The sequence below is a fragment of the Paramisgurnus dabryanus genome, chromosome 3 (assembly GCF_030506205.2).
Source record: "Paramisgurnus dabryanus chromosome 3, PD_genome_1.1, whole genome shotgun sequence".
NCBI classification, from domain to species: Eukaryota; Metazoa; Chordata; class Actinopteri; order Cypriniformes; family Cobitidae; genus Paramisgurnus; species Paramisgurnus dabryanus.
The window spans coordinates 12,541,986-12,566,873 of NC_133339.1; the positions used below are offsets into that span (position 1 = coordinate 12,541,986).

The 24,888-nt window shown below is 37.9% G+C and overlaps 1 protein-coding gene across 1 annotated transcript in view; it reads left to right on the forward strand.

Annotated features, from left to right (window-relative positions):
• LOC135768931 (uncharacterized) overlaps positions 1-18,734 on the forward strand; it is a 45,053-nt gene extending 26,319 nt beyond the window's left edge. The window contains exons 2-4 of the mRNA XM_073814103.1: positions 7,672-7,757; positions 15,690-16,060; positions 17,100-18,734. Coding sequence (XP_073670204.1) covers positions 7,673-7,757; positions 15,690-16,060; positions 17,100-17,726 — 1,083 coding nt within the window. The 5' untranslated portion in view covers position 7,672 and the 3' untranslated portion in view covers positions 17,727-18,734. The remainder of the gene's footprint in view (positions 1-7,671; positions 7,758-15,689; positions 16,061-17,099) is intronic.
• The last annotated feature ends 6,154 nt before the right edge of the window (positions 18,735-24,888 follow it).

Sequence of the window (24,888 nt, forward strand, 5' to 3'; positions counted from 1 at the left end):
TGCTGGTTAGACAAAGTTTGAACATAGAGACATATACAACTGAGATTATTCTATAAAACTTTGTTCCCATTTACCATCAAAAACTTTGTCTCCTGCGTGTGCTCTTGTCTAGCTTTAATCGATCAACCTCTTGACCGACAGTAGACTGTTAAACGTTAATATTAACAGCTCCACTGAGTAATTTATATTTTCTGGCGGGATCTGGCGTCCCGGGCTGGAGCCTAAGTATTTTGTCTGGTGAGACCTGATCTAACATTAATATAAAAAAATGTGTATTGTTATTGAGAAAAAAGGTGATTTGGTGAATTTATATTCAAATAAGTTGGGGTCTTGAAAGTTTCTCGATTTTGGAACTGCTGCTTAAATCTGATAACAAATTTATTGTTAAATTGTTAAAAGTTTGTGACTCAAAGACTCAAAAGAAAAAAAAACATACTTAGGAAGAAACATTAAAATTGTAATGTTAGTTATTTTAAACCTTTGTAAGAAGTCATCTAAAATGACCCCCCTCCCCAGAGTTTGAAAATTTATGAAAAAATCGTCTTTTATGTTTGACAGAACAAAAAGTATACACACTGTAAAAAGATTCCGTAGAAATTTGCAGCTGGGTTGCTGGTATACCATAGATTTAAATTTATGTTATTTACTGCCAACATTTTGTTCAAAGTTAAATGAACATTAAACATTTACAAGTCTTTGGGCCCTATTTTAACGATCTAAGCGCATTGTCTAAAGCGCACAGCGCAACGTCTAAATGGGCGTGTCCGAATCCACTTTTGCTAATTTAACGACGGGAAAAATGGTTTTTGCGCCGAGCGCATGGTCGAATAGGGTAGGTCCTATTGTAATGGGAGTATTTTGGGCGTAACGTGCAGTAAACCAATGAGAGTCACAGCTCTCATCCCCTTTAAAAGCCAGTTGCGCTGGCGTTATGTCTAATCCCTATTTAGATGACGGACTTTGTAAACTGAAAAACTAAGCGGAGGAAGAAGATCCCGTCTCCTCACGTTTCAGCACTTTGGACAGCGTTTTTTTTTTAGCAAAGAGTTTTTTTAAGCATGACTTAAAAATGTTTCTCATCTCACCATATCCACAGATACAGAGTCATCATATACAATAAATCCGTAAGGTAGCATTAAAAAAAAACATTTAAAAACAGACGCATTTGTTCAAAGCAAAGCATTTATTTACTTACCAGGCTGCAGGTGAAGCAGCTCTTTGCGCCTTCTAACGTCTCATAATTAGTCCTCATTGTCCAAGAGACTCAATAATAATCTTTTACATTCAATCCTTTAATCTTTCATATTTAAAAGCATTTTTGTGCTGCTGCGCATTCATGTACCTTGTGATAAGCAAACCCGCGTTGTCCTCCCGTGTATAGGCGCATTTTACTAATGCGCTCTTTAAATAACATAAAACACATTGCGCCATTGACTTTAGACTTTAGACCAGGTTTTTGTTGGTCAATGGCGTAGTCTATTTTAGTTGCCTCAAAATAGCAACGCGCCAACAATGCGCCTGAACACACCTCGTTTTCAGACCAGAACGCCCATGGGCGCAAAAGGGGGCGCAAATGCATTTGCTATTTAAACAACGCGGCGCTAAACGTGAAAATTAGGGTGGAAACTAGCGAAAGACACTTGCGTCGCGCTTTGCGCTGCATTGCGCCGGGTGTAAGATAGAGCCCTTTGTCTTTATAGAAAAACAGCATCAAGCTAAACATTCTGGGAAAGAAAATCTGAAGCAAAAAAACAGAAAAAGTTTGATGATGATTTCTGGTTCCCAGAATGCTTTGCATGAGGCTGTTATTGTATAGTTTTATTTTGTAAAGATAAAGACTTGTTAATATTTAAAATTTATTCAACTTTGAACAAACTCTTGCCAGTAAATAACATAAATTTAAATCTATGTTAATTTACTGGCAACCCAGCTGCAATTCCATTGTAATTTCTACGGATTTTTTACAGTGCAGGTTATACAAAAACTTTTATTTTGCTTTAATCGAGCGGACAAACATTTCATTTTAATTTTAATGAAAAAGGGCTACAATGCGTTATAAAAAACATGAATAAATAAACACAAAGTCTTTACAGCTGCTTGAAAGAAATTACAAGTTTGTTGAGAATAAGACTTAAAAATGTTCAACTGTCAGTAAGAAAGAGAAACATTGATAAGTGAAGATGAACAGTAATATGTGAGTACTGTCTGAGATCTAATTCTAATTCTCAATAGCTCCTCAAAAGTCTTATAGGTGCATCCATTCAGTGGCTGTGGCCTTCCAAGGCAGTATTTTGAATGTGTGAGTGAATGGGTGAATGTGAGGCAAATTGTAAAGCGCTTTGGATGGCCATAGGTCTGTTAAAAGCGCTATATAAATGCAGTCCATTTACCATTTAAATGCAGTCCATTTATTTTAAGGCAAATGACATCACCGGGCCGCGACGAAGGCTCTCCCAATTCGAAGGCTCCTTGGGCCTCTGAAACCAAGGATCCATAGATGTATCCTTCACAGCCTTGGCTATCCCAAGATTCCTTGACATCTGGGTATTTTGAAATAATCATTCAAAACTGTAATTAAATAAAGTGTATATTTTGCAAATTAAAGGTCCTTGTGACTGTTTTACTATTTTAAATGATGTTTTAGTTTTGTGAATTAATATTATTGCTGCAATATTGTGCGTGTTGCGTTTTGCTTTTGTATATTTCTAAAGTTGGTGAATTTGACATAGTTTAATATGCATCAATGTGTTATATTTTGTAAAATAAAATAAAAAAAATCTGCCTCCATATTTCTTTTTAAAAGTCCGAGAGGTGTCAGCTGTTGTGTCCCTGCCTTTAAGGGTGAAAGCCTTTATTATGTTGGAGGCATTATCAGTCACAATGAATGACACTTTGTTCTGAATATTTTAATATTTAATATCTTCAAAATGACCTTTTAGGCCTGCTATTATTTCCATGTCGCTGTTATTACAGGTGTCAAAGTTACAAATGTTTGTAATCTGAAGTTTGAAAGGGACTTCCAAAACTTAAAAAGTCCAGTGTTGAAACTGTAGAAAAGAAGCTTTCAAAAAAATGTTCACCTCAAATCAGTGATGGGAATAACGGCGTTATAAGTAATTGGCGTTAGTAACTGCGTTATTTTTTTCAGTAACGAGTAATCAAATAAATTACTGTTTCCCCCGTTATAACGCCGTTATCGTTACTGACATTAAAATGCTGCGCGTTACTAAAATTGATCTCACTGAAGTGATTTTCAGCCGCGTATGCTCACTCTCTCAGCCAAACACTGTTGTTCTCTTGTGTGTGTGTTGGGAGAAACATAACTAATGATGATTGGTGTGTCTCTGTGTTAGAGGGGGTGGGAGAACCACATAGCTGATGGTGATTGGCTTAGTTTCCAACGTTAGCCAACCAGAGGCAGAGTTCACAAACAGGCACGCCCACTCGCACAGTCCGACTCCGAGTCTGAGCGAGCGAGCAGTGTAAAAAAGTCTGAGCAATTGAGTCACTTTGTCGCTAGATTTAGCAACTTTCTATCACTTTACGACTTTATAGGACTAATCTAGCGATCTTTTCTGACGTGGTTGGAGACATTTGTAGACTGACATGAAAATACGCGTCGTTTTCTCTTCTCAACGAGCAGCGGTGCGTGCTGCTGCTGTGCCCAATCTCAAAGCACTGACAGGCTGAGAGAGTGGTCATCGCGCATCAATCACTCGGAAAACACCGGCGACAGGGTGATGGCAAGTACAACAAGCTCAAAGGTAGCGATCGCAAACACGAAGTATATAAAGCACTACTTTTCAATTTTTGATGTGAAACGCAAGAATGTTTGTGTAATGTGCAACTTATGCCCATGAAGAAAAAGTCTCTCCACGTCTGTGGCAAGTAATTCTGATCTAATAAAGCACCTCAAATCGTCACATGCTGCCAAAAAATTAGTGATTTCTCTTTAGTATTCATTTTAGTCATTTAACATATTTAATTTGTAAGGGGTATTCAAGTTATTTGAAATATTAGATTTTTTTAAGTAACGCAATAATTACTTTTCCTGGTAATTAATTACTTTTATAATAATGTAACGCAGTTACTAACTCAGTTACTATTTTTGAGAAGTAATTAGTAACTATAACTAATTACTTTTTTAAAGTAACGTTCCCAACACTGCCTCAAATTGTTTGGCAACCATTTGGTTAAAGTAAAGCATTCTGGGAAATGAAGTCATGTTCCATTGTGCTCCATAAAGTTACCATTGCAAAGAATCAAACTTAATTATTTGTTATGTGACTAGAGTTTTTAACATTAATTGCTGGGGGAAAACATTTCCTGTTAATGTAATATTCACCAGTAGTTAAAACTATAATTCATAGAATATGTAATGCAATCGAATTGTAATTCAAGATCCTGTGTTGACACAAATGAACATAAATGACATTCAGGAGTCATTCTCAATTCAATTCTGAATTGTCCACAAGGCTGATTAACAATGTAATTCAAACATTTCATACATGTTGTTTTTAAAAAATAAATCCTAACATTACACATTGGAGGAATGAGTTTAAACTATTTTATAAGTCTTTATCACTGTTTAAAACCTTAAATGCAGTGAATCTGGCTCCAATAATAAACATTCTGATTGAAATATTGCCCTTTTGATTTAGTTTATTTTGAATATGTAAATTTTTGCCTATCATATCATGCCCCATGTTCTTTTGTTCTTTATTTCGGTTTTTCTAAGATATGCACTGTAGATTCGTTTCAATATTTTATATTGTACCTGATTTGTTTGTATTTGTTTTGTAATAAATAAAAAACACTTCTCAATTCCTTGCATGGCTGTGCCCCACACTCCAGTACAGTAGGTGGCGGTAGTGCACCAAAGCTGGTTTGCCAACCGCCTTAAAAAATCCAGAAAAAGAAGAAGAAGAAGTTTAAACTAGCGCTCCGAAGTTCCACTAAATCCAAACAAAGTATTTCGAAAGCCACAACTAAAGACTAAGTAAGCCGTATTTAATCAATGTATTGGTTTTTCAGCAGAAGACAGTAGACATTTCTTAATACGCTAACCGTTAGCAGTGAGATGAAGTTGAAAATCTGACCCGGACTCACTGTTGTCTCTGGAGCAGGGATCCATTGTCCGGACAGCGTCATAAACATCTCCTGACTCATACAGTTGTGTACTTTGAGGTAATGTCAAGCACATATAATTGAATGTTTTTTCATGTAGGAATCAGCGTAAAGTTACTATGTAGAGGACACAAAACATAGAAGATGTGCCCTATTCAGACAAATGTAAAACAAATTAACCGCCAACTGCATACATTAATCACTTATTTTAGTTGTTATTTACCTTAATATTTAGTAATGTTAGCGAAGAGCGGGACACAAACCAATGAATTTTGGCTTTGCTCAATTTAAAAAAATATTTGATAAGTTATAGACCATTCTGCAAGATGTAAACAACTCTGGTCCAAAAGCACTTTCTGTTTCAGTTTTAACACTACATAAACGTTGGGATAAAATAGAACAAACATACAGAACTGACTCAAAAAGGTAAACATCTTTAAGATGTTTTCTTTATATGTGAAATAAAGAAAATGGTTACAAACTAGAACAGAAAGTGTTTCTGAACCAGTGTTGTTCACATCTTGCAAAATGGTCTATTTTTTTACCCAATCAACACACACATCTCTACTACAAATGGACACCTAGGGGCAGTTTCCCGGACAGGGATTAGAGTATTCCTAGACTAAGGGCGTACTCACATTATCCAAACCAAACCAAACCATGCCCCAGCGCGATTGTCACCCCTCCCTACTCCCCCAGATGCACGCACTCACACTGTATTTCTTATCGATCCGAGTCCGGGCGCGCTTTCGTCATTAAGATGCGATTGTTTTGAAAAAGCAGGAAGTAAAGCGCTCTCTTAACACTGGAACCCACCGTAATGAAAAGTCTGTGTTTTTTTATTCGGAGTCATTTGGTGTGCGATTACAGACAGCCCTCTCACATGTCATCATATTGCTTAGTTGATCTGTCACGCGTGCAGCTCGGACATTCATGTAAACCCGCTGCTCGCAGCAAAAGGTTTTTACGGAGGCAGATGAAGGTGAGTGGTCGCGCAACTGACGTCTTCACCTTTTGAATCGCGCTCAGGCGCGATTGCGCTCACACCACAGCCTTCCGCGCCTGAGCCCAAGTGAACCGCGCTCCGGCCCACCTCTGCAACCCGGCCGCGGCGCGATTAAACAATCCGCGCCAGGGCACGGAACAGAGCGATCACACTAGTCGATGAAACCAGGCTTTGGGGGTCAAACACGCCCGAGCGCGGTTTGGTTTGGATAGTGTGAGTGCGCCCTGAAGCTGTCCAAACTGAAAACAACTTGCACTGACATATCTTAAAAAAACATAAGTGCCATTTGTTTTGCCTCAAAATGCACACAAGTAATGTTCTTACTAAGGCATGTTAGTATTATTTAGTTATATTTCCTAATTAAACTAAGGTCTAGTCCAGGCTTAAGATAATCCCTGTCCGGGAAACCACCACATAAAGTTTCCCTTATGAAAATTAACCATGGTTTTTTTGTGGAAAAGTGTAGTAACCATTGTTTTTTGGTGTATTGATTACTATAAGCGAAACCATTGTTTTACTACAGTGGTGTAACTATGGTTTTAATTGTAGTAAAAATATGGTTAATTTTCGTAAGGGTTGTTTGTGGGACCTACTGTTATCATACAATTACACGGAAAGGGGTGAGTGAATCATATATTCATTCAGTATTGTTGACTTTGAGGAAATCACTGTTATACTTTGCCGTTTATTCTTCATCCATTTGAAGATTGTTTCAATATAGCAAACTGTAAGGATGATTGACGTGGCACAATTTTATTACTTCCCACTCAGCTCCTTGGGTGTTAAAACGGGTTATTGTGCCACTACAGAATCAATTAAAGTTCGACTTACAATTAAATCAGTCAAGATGTAATTTTTAACATTTGTTTTACCTTGCATGCATGTCTGCTTATGACCAAACAATATGATATATTTTATTTAATTTTATTTAATTTCCACAAAATTCCTATAAATTCCTATTAAGTTTAGTTTCTAATTTAGAATATTTAAAAATTCTCAAGATTAAGTTCTCATTGAGAATTTCTGGAAATTTACCAGATACTTTCCATCCCTTAGCAAACCTATTTAAAAAATTAATATGATTTTTGTCAATGATTTTGTCAGTAATTTAAATATATTTTCTCTATTTTTTCCTCAGGCCATATCATTTCATTAAGGCTGAGCTGACTTTGTGCTCACTTTTGTTTAACATGGAGCTATAATTCAGGTACAAGTATTATGTGAGGCTTAGGTCATGTTTTCAGTCATCTAGGGTGTCATTTATGAAGTGTGCGTTCACACAAAACGGGGCTGGAAACATGCGTACGTTAGTTCCCACGCAAAGGGAAATGGGCTTGCAGGGTGGGATCTGAGGATGATTCATGTACACACACTTGCAGGTGATCTGTGATTTATAAAGGGAACATTACTTTTTTTAGTCTTAATATTTTTTGGCATATGCCATTTTTAGGTTGTTGGGCGCACACAAACTTTTACTAAGGATCATATGTACAGTTTTATAAATGAGACCCCTGTACTTTTTTCTGTTGCTTTTGAAGAATGGTGCTGGTGAAAGAGGAGCTTGAGAAGATGACAGATCCACAACCATGCAGAATAAAGAATGAAGATACTGAGGAGCAAATAGGTTGGTGTCTATTTTTCAATTTTCATCTTTGAGTGTTGAGGAATAATACAACTTAAATTTAAGTGTCTGTAGTTAAATCAGAAAAACTGAACATTGCCATTGAAAGAACATGAGGGGAAATAAACTAAAATCCATGAGATGATAACTTTCTGCATCTATAATAGATTCAGTAGAATTAGATTGAAACATCAGGTAAAGAGTTTTATCCAAAGAAACCTTCAGTGGATTGAATGAATGTGATCTCTGGTAATTGATCTATGCAATGCTCTACTACAGTTAAACCTCATGTTGTGTTTACATCATTTTTCTTTTACCCAAAAATAGTAGTTAATGTTAATGCATCAGACTGATATTTTTTGAGAGTGTTCACAAAGGCTATAACAACCTCTCTGTTTATGTTGTTGCACTTGTGGTGTTTCTGGACATAAATGACCGGCCTACAGAAAATAGTTTATAATCAGGGTATTCTAATGTCTCAGACAGAAGAGAGAAAAGGAAGAGATGCACATTGTGTGCCCCAAAAGATGTCCAAACAAGCACTGTCTGTTTTAAATGCAAAGCGCCCATTAACAAGGCACATGAAATAGGCTATTGTCATTCATGTGCATATACGTTCAGTAAATACATTAGATGCATGCATCATTTACATGAGTTCACAGAATTTTTTGTCCTTTTGGTTTAACGACTCAGATTTGATAATGACTCTAGTGTTCAGAATAAAAGCAATTTAAAGCAAACTTCTTAGTTAAACATTAAAGTAGACTAGTGTGATGATCAACAGGGGTGAGTCTAAGATGATCATTTAGGGGGCATGATGGTATAATGATAAATAAAAAAAATAGTTTAAATACAGTGTAAGGTTAGACCTACATATGAACAGTGATAGAGCTGGCATTAAATGGGGCGGTCAGGGCTACTTTACAGGGTCCATAGTCAATGAAAGAAAATTATAAAGCATCCCTAAAAATGGCCTAACAATGCACATGTTTTTCATATTTTATTTAATTTACCCCAATTATTCTCATATAATGATATTTTCACTAAAATACTGAGGTGCATAAGCTCAGATTAATTAGGCCTATGATAAATTAGTTCAATAAGGAAATACAAAGCCAGTCCTAACTGAAAGAAAACAAGTTGACAAAAAGATTGGATCTGTAGTATTGAAAGTGTAGGAATTGATTACTTTATCACAATTTGTCACAGCCCCCATTTCCGTCCTGTGCCATCTGCATTTCTGTGTTTACTGATAGTGATCAAAGAGTATAATTGGCAGCATGGCTTTGAATCAGAATTTTTTCCCAATTGGTTCATTCCGAACAGAAACAGTATTTTAAAGTTTCCGGTTTTCGGTTGAACCCTAAAAATTGACGTTCCTGAACCGGTTAGAACAAAAAAATAAAGTTCCTGAACCGGTTAATAACGTTCCAGGTGTGGGACATACAACTAAGTAGGCTGATCATTAGGACATTTAACTTAAATTATTAGTCTACATAATTTTCCTCGAGTCTCTATCTTGTCATCAAACATTAAAAAGGCTACATTATGTAAGCGGCATAACTGTAATTCTGACATGCCTACATTTGTCGAGTGCACTTAAACAAGCGCACACACATAGACGAAGGACGAATGCCAAACGGCGCTTTGGGAAGAAGATGCAGTATAAACAGTCGCTCCACATAAAGTGAAAATGATATTATTTTTCAGTGCTTTATTCGCCAAATGTATTTTAATGGACTACAGTATGAGACACAGTAGTGCAACTCTCTCTCTCAAGTTTATACATGAAGAGTTCTGATCTTTGAAGGGCGGGGTTGGACCGGACACATTCAACTGCATGTGCCTAAAATTGCTCACTTTAGCGTCTTTTAGCGGTAAATTTTTTTAAATCACTTAAGTGTTAACATTTGCAAGCCTTTGAAACACGTGCAAATGATCAACTTTCACGCTATTTAATCCGCGAATCGCATGCGAGCCGAACCGTGGGTCGTGATCTGTATGGATCACGGATTAACTGCGATCCGTTACACCACTAATTAGTAAAAACAGACATCTTGAGATACTTGGTAGCCTACAATATTTTCCTCTTATGATTGAGTATTAGAGACTTGGGCTTGAGTAGACTACTTGATGGTGGTAAGCTTCTCATTTCTCAGATGAGTCAACGACGACCAGATGTGATCTTCATCGAGTATTGCACAGAAATCTTGTCAAAGAACAAAAAAAAATAACGTTATTAACCGGTTACAATATTTTAATAAACGATTCTGTTCTGGAACATGTATTTTCTGAAAGTTTCTGGTTTCATTTCTGTTACTTGCAAACAGTGGCGGCGCCAGGGAGGAGCTAGGTGGTGCTGTAGCTCCGGCTATAATATCCATAGCACCCGCCCAGCACCCCCAAGAAATGTCTGTAATTTTTTTATATTTATATTTTAATGTCATGTTTGAATAGTGTTTTCATGTTTTTAAAAAAGGGAATTAAATAATAATTTAAAAATATATTTTTTTGTCTAAAATATCATGACGCCCAAACAGGTGATCTTCTTTGGCCAATGGGTGCAGCGCCCGGTGAACTTTTGACCTTTACGCGCGACAGTTTGTTTTTGATAGCGAGTTTGGAAATTTAGCCAAGTAAAATACACCAAAATGGATACACCAAAAACTACACGAGGAACAGCAGTGGTGACACAGGGACCAGTAATCTGGCACTTTTGGCTATGAATACGGAGAGAACGAGGACCCTTGACTGCGTCAACATCATTGATGATGCTGTTTTGTTGTGAAGACGTCTATGATAAGTGCTTGATTTTCCCCTCTATTGGCTATTACGAATTGAATTAATTTGGTGGTTAAAGCACAAATCTTGGCTCTGCGTTGTTACATCTAAAGGTTGCCCATACGTTCTGTCCAGGATTTCGGTGCGTCTTCCGGAAGTTGTATTTGTGACCGCATACGCCATTTAGAGAAAAACATAAGATATACAATCGTAGTTTCATTCTTACCTTTAAATGTAACAGTTGCTTTTCTGTAATAATAATAATAATCCTCTATGACGTATGCGGCCGACAAATACGACTTCCAGAAGATGCATCCGAAATCCTGGACAGGACGCATCCGGGTCCGGAAATAATAATAATCCTCTATGACGTATGCGGCCGACAAATACGACTTCCAGAAGATGCATCCGAAATCCTGGACAGGACGCATCCGGGTCCGGGAAGAATGGCACGTATGGTCACCCTATGATGCTTCAACAATAGAAACAATGCTGATTCATCACTAGTGTTGGTAACTAGCTGTGTGATTTCGTGATCTGAGCATTTTAAGCCGAAGCGTGCACAGTGTCTGTTGCTGCGTTTGCAGCTCCGTTGTATTCAGGGCTAGACTGTGACAGAACTGTGAAATATTACTTTCAGAGGTTTACATTGGCAGGCTTATGTATGTTGTATCTATAGCCCTTGTGTTGAATACTTTTACATAGTCGTGGAATGAGTATAGGCTAGTTAATGCGGGCGTGTACGCGTGTATAAAGGGTGGTCCGATGCGACCTCCTTAATGAAACGCCCCAAAATTTAAAGCACCTTCTCTTAAGTGTTGAGCATCCCTATAGCACCTGCATCAGAAAATCTCTGGAGCCGCCACTGCTTGCAAAACATCAAAAGTTTCTGGTTTTCGTTCCATGAACCAGTTCAAAGCCTTGATTGGCAGAGCTGTTTATCGAGCACAGTGGGGGTTAAAGGTGGTCTTCTGATTGGTCAGTTTAAATGTATGATGTTGGGTTTAGTCACATGGTCAAGGCAAGGGGATAAAAGAATATGTTTGGGGGGTCTTCTCTCTCTTCTTCTTCTTTGGGCGGATCTCCTTGAGCTCTGCTCTTGGATTATCTATGCTTTTCTTCTTTACCTGAGCGCTAGGGTTCGGGCCATTAGGCCTAGATTTCAGTTCTTAATGGTGATTCTCTTTCTTCTAAACTTTATTTATTTCTTGTTCTCTATAGACCCCTTCACGGGGTCATGTCACAGGCGAATTCGTGGTTCGCACTGCGCATGTCGGGGTCAGAAAAGTCATTCTATCAAGTTGAGTTGCGTATTTTTTGGTTGAATCCAAAGAGTATTGTAGGGGTGGGGGATATCTCGATATTCAAACTATATCGCTATATTTTTAAAACACGAAATGGATTTGAACAATGGAGGCTGCTCAGGTTGCAGCAACAGTACAATTTGTCCAGTTAAAAGTTGTTCTATCACTGAAATAATTTTAGAGACATTATTTAAAGGTAAAAAAACTACATAGTGTTGCTTTAACATGGCGGCGCCCATCATGGAATCAACAATGGCCACCACGAATAGATCTTCCATTATTTCCATTTACATGTTTATTTTACTGTTTAAAGCGGCTTAAATTCATTGTTGCGAGCGCTCAGCGCGCCCCTCTCTCTCTCTCTCATTGCGTAAAGCGCTTCGACAGCGCGCGTCTCTCTCTCGTGACAGTGAAAAGGTGGCAGTGCTTTAATTGTCCGTTTCTCCGTATACTTTCTTTTTTGCGTAAATGTCATCAGTCACGGATGTTACTGACAGAGAAGACGACTGATCTATATTATCATGACTAAACAAAGGTTAGCAGTAGTGCTTCACACACACACACACACACACACACACACACTCTCACACACACACACACACACACACACACACACACACACACACACACACACACACACACGCGTTTTCTTGATGTGAGAGCTTTCTCTCTCCCTATGATGCGGTGTGCAAGCGCATGTGTTCTGTAGTTTTCTGTGCAGCAACAACAGTTTTTTCTCATATTTAACCCATTTACTCCTAAAACGCCTAAAACCTATGTTATTCCATTATAAATAACCTTATCTCTTAAAGGTTTTCAGAGAAAATACTAAGAATTGTCAACGTCTACCAAAAACTTAATATCTGAAGTTGAGTTGTTTTATTTTTGAATAAGACAATATGGGCCCTATCTTGCACCCAGCGCAATTGACTTTGTCAGTGACGCATGTATCATTTCATATTTTGCACTGGCGCACAGCGGGTTTTTCCCTCCACAGACGCACGTCGGCAAACTAGGGAATGAACTTGCGCTCCCTGGGCGGTTCAGCGCAAAAAAGGAGGCGTGCTCCGGCGCAAACCATCTCTTATGCTATTTTGCAGTTTCAAAAAACAATTGCGCTACTAACCAAAAAAAACTCAGTCAGTGGCGCGTTGCGCGTGGTTCATTATGCTATTTTAAGGGCGCATGCTTGACCATAATGTATAGCGTGCACAACGCGCATTGCTTATCTAATCTACACAGATGCAACAGTTATTTTTGCAAATCATAAATTGTTACAATAAAAAATATAAGATAAGGGAAATCATTAAATCATAAATTGTTACAATAAAAAATATTAATACATGAGATAAGGGAAATCATTGTGGTGAGCATTGTAGTGATTGTTTTTATTTATTTTGTGTGGCAGCGTTAAACAATTATCATGCAAATAACGATTAAAATATTTTCATAAGTATGTTGTGTGGCTGTATTACGTTTATTTTATCTAAATAATCATTAAATGTTTTCATAAGAAACCTTCATGTATATGAACTTGATTTGTAAGTGTACTTTGGGGTTGGACCTTGCTTGCGTTTCTTGTGTCCGATTTCAAAGCCCCCAAACCCTTTCAGCGGTGAGGGTGGACGCAGCGATGTCCTCCTGTGTGCCCGGCGTGCCCGATTTATGCTGGCAAGCTTGGGATCCGCCCGTCTCCTGACATCATTGTAGTGCTTGGCGCAGCTGATGAGACAATTGCGGCTATTTCCTCTCACGCCTGTTTAACCGACGCTGATTTGGGCGGGTTTCTCCCATCCCCATACAAAACAACTTCTCTGTCTTTGACTGCTCTAACAAGAACGTGGGTCTCCTCGGGTGTGAACCGCTCCTGGCGTGCGCCTTAGGCTTGCCGCGATAGTCGGTGAAACGGTGATAACCGGTGCTTCAGCCTCTCACCGGTTAGATCACTTGCCCACCGCGACACCGTCTTTCACCGTCGTTTTGATATTTTCGTGTAATTAAATCATTTAGTTTCGTTAGAGAGAGCAAACACTTACAACTGAATGTGTCTGTTGTCTGAATTTAGCGGAGCTGAACGCGCATCACGTCACAGAGCAGCAGGTGTCAGATTTCATTTATTTCTGTCAGAGTTTGCGAGACGAGCTGACTGACCAGATGATGACAGAAGCCGCGTGCTTACTCGTTTTTGTTATAATATACATATATGATGTTTAATATAAGCGAGATCATTTTTGTTGTTGTGTTTTTCATCAAGAAAAATAATAAACCCATCATTCAAGCCGCGCTTTATGGAGAAGTAGCCGGTTGCTCTGCTTGGGACTGGCAGGTTCTGTGAGAATTACCTGCCCACATTGACTCAAGCACTTAATTAAACCAGCTGTTGCACTCACATTGCATGCAAATTCATACGCGATTTAACGCAGCGTACCCAAGCACTGCATTTAAACAGTTGCGTAATTCAAAAGTGAAAGTAAAATGTGCACATCTGAATGCGCATTTATAAGCCCCTCCCACACGGTGAAACCGGGATCACCGGCTTTGTGACGCGCCGATTAACCGGTGGGAAAATTCTGTCACCGCGGCAACCCTAGTGCGCCTGTCAAATCCGTCATAATAATAGCAACCCGCCATGGAACTTGCGCCCTTGCGTTTAAAGGGAATGTTGGATAGCGTTCTGATTGGTTTATTTGACGTTACGCCCAAACCACACCTATGAATAATGAACCTACTTCAGACCAACCCCTTATTGATTTGCGCCCGGCGCAAGACTTATTTCTCCCGCCGGGAAAATAGCAACAGCGCCCAAGATCCGCCCACAAAGTCACTTGCGCTTTGCGCTTCGGACTTGCGTTTCAGATCGTTAAAATAGGGCCCTATGTATTTTCGTATTTTATAGTTAAAGTATAATTTTTGTATATATTTTTTTAAATGTTGCAGAAGCACTTTGTTCCTATGTGAACTACCTCTTTGCACTTCAATAAAAAAATACCTTGTGGATTTTGACATATTTGTTTTACAGTAGTTTTTTGGGGAGAGTATTTTTTAGTCATCGAGATATAGCAAAATATACCGAGATATAATCTTCACTCCATATCGCCCAGCCCTAGAGTATTGTCACCTAAGTGTTGTGTCGTGGGCTGTGAAAATTGCACCAGGTCTGCAGTTAAGTTTTTCTGGATTCCTGCAGGATCTCATCCATTAAAAAAAAATAGGCGACATATGTGGTTGCTAGCAATTAAACGTGCAGACTGGAACAATGCAAAGATCAAAGAGGCTTGTGTTTGTAGTGCTCACTTCATTTCAGTTAAGTCATCATTTATAAGCCCTGTTAGATTAAATTAGAAAGCATGTATTGTATGATCAGTTTTTATTAGCTGCACCATTTTTCTGACCCCATGCTCCGCGCGCACCCAACCTAGGCGTTCGATGTTTACAAACATTGAAGGGGTCTATACTATCAGGCCATATCTCACATACATTGGAAACAGTTAATTGTATATGTATTTTTACCATTTCAATTGGAACTTTAAGTCAGTACTGTTATTAAATCTTTTCATTTACAAATCTGTTGTTTAGTTTGGATTTAAGGCTACTTAAACGCTACATATTGCTATACAATATATTTATATGCTAGCAATGCTCCCTTACAGATCCAATGTTTGGTAATATTGGAAACACCAGAAGTGTAATAGGGTTTTGAACAGCACAAGAGTTAAACTACAAGAGCAGAAATTGACAATAGAAATGACATAATGTACTTCACATTAAAAATAACATGGATACATGACATCTCAAATGTGTTTTGTCACTCTGGTTTATCAATATGAACTATTTACTGTCTTTATTTTAGATATGATGGAAGTGAAAGAAGAGAGTGAAGCTGAAGTGGATGAGAAACATCAGATTGTAAAAATAAACCATAATGTTTCACAGAAAGAAACTCTGAAGACAGAAGACATAAAGTGTGAAAATAGTTTCAGTGAAGATGAACGCCCTGAAGATCACAAGAGGACTCACAGTGAGGAGAAACCTTTCACATGTCAACAGTGTGGAAAGAGTTTCGGAAGAAAAGTTAACCTTAAAACACACATGAAGATTCACACTGGAGAGAAACCACACGCGTGTCATCTGTGTGGAAAGAGTTTCAGAGATAAAAGTAACCTTATAAAACGGGCAGTTCTGGTTCTTCATTCTGATTGGTTGAAACGCGTTCTAAGCCGTGATAAAATACACCGGTAACCTCACGGTTCAGACCACATTACATAAGTATCACTGCGCCACTGTTACTGCGTATTGATTTATGAAAATAAACACCACAGTCTTAAATCATATTTTTAATTTGTCTACAATTGCACAATTAATGGCGATATCCAGATGAATGTCAATAAATATTGTTGAGTCATCTCGTCGATAAAGAGAAAACGTTGTATGAGGATTTTATAACTCAAGTTCATACGTCCGCTATTATCCACTGGGTGGCGATCTTACCCAACTTAAACACTGACGCATTCACTGAAAACACCGTGTAGTACTGTTCATGGCTCCGTCTGAATCTGATCTCTTACTAAAGTTCTTCACAAAAATGGAATTATCTCCGCTTTTAATACAAAAATTTGAAAGGTGATAAGAGATCAAATGAAGGTAGGATGAAATGTTTTTTTGTTTGTTTTTGTTTCAAAGCGGATGGTCTGTTCTTTCATTTGATATTTTATGTTTAAATAAAGAAGATAATTTTCTGGAAGGCATTAAACTAAAACTGGGTGGCAACTTAAAAAAAAAAAATCGCTGACAGGGAAAGAGTTCAGCATGCTTCCAAGCATATTTGATCATCACTTCAACAGTTGCACGATATAAATGTTAATGTATAAATTAGATGAATGGTGATTTATAAAATAAACACCACAGTCTTAAATCATATTTTCATTGTGTCTTTGCTGTGTCTGTGTTGGTTGGGAACTGCGCTCTGTTTCAGTAACACTTGATTCTGAGGAACTACTTTGTTTGGCGGAAGAGTAATATTTGTACTAATATAATTACAACTTTTTTGGGTTTTATTTTATAAAATCCCGCTAACGTTATGCATATGAAGTAACCGTTTTATAAACGCAATAAACCCCTCGAAGCGTTGGGTTACCAGTGCATTTTATAACAGCTAAGGGGGTTTAGGCACTCCGCTTCGCGTCGTGCCTAACAACGCCCCTTAGCTGTTATAAAATGCACTGGTAACCCACTGCTTCTCGGGGTTTATTGCTTTATTAAGGACCACTCAAGAATTCACACTGGAGAGAAACCGTTCACATGCCATGAGTGTAAAAAATGTTTCGGATGTAAAGCCAACCTTACAGGACACATGAAAATTCACACAAGAGGGAAACCTCACACGTGTCTTCAGTGTGGAAAGTGTTTCAGTATGAAGAGTCATCTTAAGAAACACATGATAACTCACAGTGAAAAGAAACCTCACGCATGTCTTCAGTGTGGAAAGAGTTTCATAGATAAACGTGGACTTGAGATTCACATGAGAAGTCACACTGGAGAGAAACCTTACATATGCTCTCAGTGTGAAAAGAGATTTACAAGTAAAGTCACTCTTAAGAGACACATGAGTGTTCACACTGGAGAGAAACCTCATGCTTGTCTTCAGTGTGAAAAAAGATTTTCAAGCAAAAGGACTCTTAAGAGACACATGACAATTCACACTGGAGAGAAACCGTTCACATGTCATCAATGTGGAAAGAGTTTCACATTTAAGTTTAACCTTAACATACACATGAGGATACACACTGGAGAGAGACCATTAACGTGCCATCGGTGTGGAGAGAGTTTCACCTTTCAATCATCCCTTATCAGGCACATAAAAGCTCACTGCGGAGGAAATATGGAGTGAATATTCTGCCATAGTTGAACAAACAAATTCAGGGTTTTTCCGGGAGACTAGTATATTAAACTTTATTTAACTTTGTTAAAATTAACAACTAAGGAAGCATCTTTAAAATGATTCTTTTACTATTGCTTTGTTTAAAATTACGCTACCAAAAGGTATTTATTGTTTTTTTTATTCTTATACTTCCAGTTAAAGAATTGGTGGTTCTTAAAATAGATTTTACCGGTCAAGGTGGGTCCTGGATTGAAAACATTTGTGAAACCCTAATGTATAGATTTCAAACGGCTCTATTCAACTACAGAGTATCATTATTTCTTTCTGCATTATATAGTCAAAGTATTTAAATCATCACAGACGTATAGGGATAAAAGTTTACAGTTTACATATAAACACTAATATTTATGATCTATGATGATATTTATGAGCAAATGCCGCTTTACATCCAGTAATAAAAAGTGAGTAATTGAATCTTTCAGATTTGAAAAAAATGATGTAAACCAACTGTCACGGTTCTGTTGTTGTTTAGTTATTGGTTAATAATTTATCATTATCATTTAACCATTTTCACCTGCATCGTGTGTTTGTATCTCCACGTCATTGTCAGCTTTGTATAATGTGAGTTTATCACACCAATTAAACATTTTAAAGAGTTTACAGGATTTCATATTTTGTCTCTTAGGAAGTATATGTTATTTTGTTTAGTTGGCATTCAGAATCATGGGAGACTTGTGATCTTCATTTTGTGACAAATTTTTCCAATATCGTGCAGACCCGATCACCAGTCACAGTGACTAATGGTTTTTCAAAGTTACTATCCACTTAGTGACTTTTACATTGAAGATTGTAGCATGGCCTTCTTAGACCTTAACCCAAAGTTGTGTCGGTGGGACAGAATCCTATTTACATGATGACAAAAAGTCTACAAACAATCAAAACTTGATAGCAGTTTGAGGAATGTATTTGTTATTAACACTAATCGATGGTACATTCATCGGCCATTTGGTTCACACCTTCACAGACACAGAATTGGTTGTATCACCGCACATCATCAGGAAACAACACATCAGACGTTGACTACACATGACAGAAATGACAACACACAATCCTTCACTGGTATATCACTACAGGTCATATCTTATATGTAGCTACATGCAGTTTAATAAGAAATTTATAGAGTAGCTTCTAATGAATATAGCAAGGATAAAAAACCTAGACACATTTTTTGTAATTGCCACAAACTAAGCCCGCTTTAACTTTTTACCAGTGTGCATTTAACAAATAATAGTGTTTGGGTTAATGCAGGGTATACATATACGGGTAAAAATTATGTGCTTCATTGTTTGTTTGAAATGGTTTGCATCTCACGTTAATGATCCACGTTACTCACAACAAGCCAATATTCTCAGTATATATACTGAACATGCGTGTAACAAACTTCAGTGTTACTGTTAATGTAAATGTACTTACCTCAACAAACTAAACATCATTAGAAGGTCTAAGACTTTTTTTATTCTGAAAATCTTATTGTGACAGTAATGTCTGTGTCAGGAGTTATAAAAATGGAAAACACAGACCATACCTTTGGATCCTTAGTTTCAGGGGAAAAAAGGCCATTTGGAGGCTTGTGGGTGAAGGAGCCTTCAAATTGGGACAGACGGTTTCAGCAGTAACAACATAAACAAGCAGCTTTCGTGGTACTCCCGTAACTTCCGGTAAACTCCGCTGAAAATAAATAACAACAAAGTACTTTAAATGTAGTTTATTTATATAACAAACAAAATAAACAACACTTAGATTACCTAGGAGACCAAAACATTTGTTATTTTTGATGAGGTATTTCTTCAAGAGTTCTGTTTAGCAACTAGTCAGACCATTAAAAAAACCTGAAACCGGAAGTAAAGTTCCGACCAGACGCGTATCGCGTCACCGCACGTGCATCCAATGAAACCGTCTATAGTTGTGTGTAGGTCCTACAGTGTAGCCTTGACGGCATGGGATCCACATCGGTTTTTATTGCACCGTTGTCCGCGTCGACGTGCAAACACGCTTGCAGACCGCTGGTTGGCAGTATCGTCACGTGTAACCACAGTAGCATCGCAACCGTAAAAGAAGAAGAAGCTTGGCAAGTTAACCCACAAACGAAGAAGAAACAGCAACTTGTTGTGTATGATTTGAGAAGACCAGCAATGATGGAAGTAAATAAACAGCAACTTTTGTTGCAGTTTGAGTTAAATCACATAAAATAGATATGTGTTTGATACATCTGATATAAGCGGACTGTTCTCCAGCAGCACTCTTCTTTACAAAGAGCAGACATATACAAAATTTATAATTTAAATAAAAAAACCGACAGACTTGCATTAACTTGTAAATGTGTGAGTAATTATTTATTTTACTGTAATAGGCGAACACATGGAAAACATGAATCTTAACGTATGATATAAAGTAAAATTTGTGTGTGGCATGAAAACTTATAATCTTTCTTGTCATATTTACTATCTGTATCACCAATTCCCATTAATTCCCATTTCCATGTGCGTACGCATTGGTCAAGTCCAATTTATAGTTGTGCGTAAGGTCTACGCCATAGGTTATCCGTATCCTGTGTGTAGCTCTTCGGAGGCTGACGTGTGTCTCGTCAACTTTTTAACAGCGTGTCAGTTCTACGCAGACCAGGGGAGGAGCAAGATGGCGGAGTGAGCAGATGTAGAAGTAACAGGGTCTTACAGAAAAAGTGATTTTGACATCTAAAACAGTTAATTTTGAACAACAGTCACCCCTTAAGCCGTTTTATTTAACATTCTTAAGAGATTATTGTGGGTAATTTTTTTTTGAAAAGACGGACAAAATAATATACTCTGAAAAAATGGCTAACTCTCAGGACCAAGCTAACCTCATCGAACATGACTAAAGCGAGGACGGAAAACGTGAGGCATGTTTTGATGAATGGGTGGAAGGAGAGATGCAGACGCAGATAGTAAAAACTCTGAGCGACCACACTCTATTACAGAGTCCACATACAAAGAAACTGACGGAGAAAGATGAGCATGGAAAAGCATATACGATGCTATTCACAGTCTGTCCGAGAGATTTGAGGAAAGACTGGATGCGTTCGAATAAAGTTTGAAAATTTTGAAAAGCGCATACAGAATAACGAAAAAGAAAAATGAAATAATTCAACTCAAAGCGCCAGTGGATAGGGTGAAAATAGAAAACAAGGAGTTGAAGGAAAGAAGCTGGGAAATCGAATGATCTGGAAGACGATGGAATCTCAAATTGATCGGAGAAGGAAAACGAGGATACTAGATAAATAGTGATCAGTATTCGTACAAGAGTGATTCCAATGTCAGTGGAAAAACTATGAGAAAAGGTTGGTACTGTTCATTGACTGGGCAAGTAAGATGATCCCGCCTTCAATATGACACCACGACCAATCATCATACAGTTTGGCATGCGGACAACGAGGGATGAAATATGGAGAAGGTCGAGGGAAGCCAGAGTCTACAAGGAGCTGCATGTTCATTTCAGACAGGACTGGTCAAAAGAAGATTGTGAAGCACAGGCAAAGATATCCAAAGATACAGGAGGCCAGACGTAACGGGAAGAAAGCTTGCTTGAAGGAAGGGTATGCTATTATAGATGGGAAAAGAGTGGAGGCACCTGTTACAGGTTAAATATAGATTTAGAAATTTTGATTAAGGGGACTGTTACTGTCAAAGTTGAAATCTATGATAGATTGCTCATTTCTGCCGCAAATCATATTTCGTAAGCTCATTTAAGAGAGTGCACTTTGTTTCATTCATATGTCTATTGGTTTTAGTGCTTTAAATGTTCGAGGTTTAAAGAATAACATTAAGCGTAAGGCTATTTTTTTATTTTGTAAGGAAGTCAAAACATTACATGAAACCTTACATAATGAAATAAAACAATGTCATCAAACACAACATTTATAAAACTTGATTACCTCTTTTCGTTCCCGTCTGATTAATGACTATCAGCGGTTGAGTTAAAGACAACAAATCCCATCATTCCATGCTGCTTCAGAGTATCACGTCGCATCTATGTCTACCAAATTTCACTCATGTTAAAAATACACAACTATATGAGCCAGATACACAATAATATATTAATTTCTTTCCTTGGAGCTACGATGGCAGGATGTCAAAGTTGAAAAATCTGCATGGTCAAATTTGTAAGAAAATCTGTGTAGGTTTCAAACCGATCTTTTCAAACACAGAGTATCATTATTATCTAGAAATAGGTTAGAAGTAAACCCATAATCTGTCACAAATAAAACTAAACAAGTGAAACAAAAAGTCTGAAACAGATGGTGAATGTTTTATTGACATTAAATGTTTTAATGTTTCTTCTTTCATCTCTAGTTCACACCCATAGAGTGAAAGTGATTGAGACCTTCAGTGAAGCTCCTCCTACAACAATCCACCAATAAATGCTGGAGTCAAACACACAGAGAAATCACTCCATGTGTGACAACTGAAATCTTCATGACATAATGTTGATGCTGGTGAAAGAGGAGCTTGAGAAGATGACAGTTTCACAACCATGCAGAATAAAGAATGAAGATACTGAGGAACAAATAGGTTGGTGGCTATTTTTCAATCTTTTTTATTGATGATTTAGGGATGATAAAGCTTTATTGAATTAAACCCAGGTTTCACAGACAAGGCTTAAGGCTAGTCCTAGACTAAAACACAAGTTTGAGCTCTCTCAAAAAAGGTTTTACTGACAGATCTTAAAACATTGATTTCATTGCATCCATAACAAACATTTGTTCACAAGACTTGTGAGTACTGCATCTTGTAGAGTTGAGAATTTGCTAAAGAAAACCAACTTAATGCTGGGTACACACCAAAAGATTTTTTACATCTTATAAGATTTTAAAAATGTGATAGACCACAAACACGAGGATAAAAAATCCTAGATTTAACCGTTTTGCTCCTACAGTGTGTGGTGTGCCATTATGTGTCAAAGACAGCACACCACACACAAACAGATTTTTGACCAGATTCTCGACTGTGAACACAGGAAATCCCACAAAATCTCGCGAGAATAAGCATGGCGGACAATATGCAGGAAAACATTTCAATGATAGTGCTTGGAATAATTTTTACAAGACACGTTGTATAAACATTCGTGCTGTTGCCACAAAGGAACAAGCTGATCCTACATCTCTGCTGTCCACATCAACTTCACTTTGGCTGTTTCTCAATCCGAAGGCTGTAGCCTGCGGAGGTCGCATATGCAGACTGCATACGTCATGAAACCTGGTTTATTCAAGTTAACTGAGCATTACATTCGCAAGTCATAAGTATATTACAACAATATACGATAAACTAGGAATAATAGTCAATTTTATAACTGTTAATATTCTGAAATGAGACGTATATGCACCCTACGGATTGAGAAGCGGCCTTTGTGTTGCGGCATGACTGCTTCCGTCTTCCCTCATCTCGCTTTCTGATTGGATATAGTTTAGTTTCACGTGATAATCTCAATAGCGTGCTCGCGTTTGTCCTCGGGATTCCCCACAGACAACAGGAATTCTGATCGTAAATATTCAACATGTTGAATATTTACGATTCGCGATCGGCGCGGCTCCGATGTTCTTCTGAGCAGGTTCGGACACTCTTAACACACCTCACACGAAGGAACAACCTGATAAAATAATCTGTAGAACCATCGCGATACTCGGGTCATAGCTATGATTGTCGGAAGGGGGGAAATCGGCCCAAAATCAGCCTGATTATCTTTTGGTGTGTACCCAGCATTACCCACTCATTCACATGAAACAATAGTTTGATTTACTTTTGTAAGACACTTTTGTTGTGCAAAGGCAATATGCAAGGGAGTGTAATGGTCATGAATATTGATGTGATTCACACCTGCAACCTCCTAATGGCTCATCTATCAATGAGGAGTGTGAAGCACCTAGAAGAATGAATGTGAGGAGACTTAAATGATAAGTGCTGGTAAAATGATTTGGAATGATTTGAGAAAAATTGAGTTAAAGATTTAAGGAAGGGGTCACCAATCCTGCTCCTTTTAACTTGATCTATACACATCTTAAGGGTGCAACGAGCTTTGTGCGGCTGTTTTTTTTATAGATTTTTGCTCGAAGTATCGCCTGTGTCTCTACATGTGAACTCGAGCATTGAAAACATTGTTTGTGAACACAGAGTTAACTAAAAAGAAGGTTTTGAACAACTGACTTTGGATGATTTGGCGTCCGCTCGCCGCCTTCTTCCAAGTCAAGATGTATCGATCTCCAATTGCTACGTAAGGAGGGAGGAGAGTAAAGATTGATATCTCCTAAAGCATAGTTCCATAAAAATGCATGGATAATTCGTTGTTTTGTCGCAAGTGAAAAACAATATTGACCTTCTAGTTGAAAAAGGAGCCTCATATGAGATTAATTCATTCACATTCGGAAATTGATTATCTACTTCTGGCAGAGATGACGAGCGGACATCATTACAGCCAAAGTCAGTTGTAAAAAACCTTTATTTTTAGTAAACTCCGTGTACACAAACAATGCTCGCGTTCATGTGTAGAGATCCAGGTGATACTTCGAGCAAAGTTTCATGTTGTGCCGCGCCTTCTTATGTTGTAAAATAGTGGTAGTTCGGTAGCAGCGGACAGCGGCTGGAAGAACTCATCAGGGATCGAGAAGGCATCACACCCTAACCAAGATATATTTTTTTAAAGTAGCGTTTATTTTCATGACAGTCGAGATGTGACATGTTGTCTTTCGTAGCCCTTTACTGTATCCGTAAGAATCATAGACAGTAAAAGATAAGAAATCCGTAAATCGTATCAAGGTAGCCAATGCTTGTCAATAACCTACTGGTACTCGGTAGGTCCTCAAGATGGCGGCATGACGTAAAAGGTCACATGACTGAAATCCATCTATATACTAATGCATGCCAAAGCCAGCATACTGGGCGTCATATTATTAAGTATGCTGAAAATTAAGTGATTGTTTCGCTGCTGACACACAATGGTGCTATATTAAATGATTTTACAGAGTGGTGTAAGTCGTATTTTATCAACATCCATGCGGAAAAATCGAAAGAAATATTGATCGGTTTTAGAAAAAACCCTCCCCACCCACTATTCTATAAATAATCGTGACATAGAAGTGGTG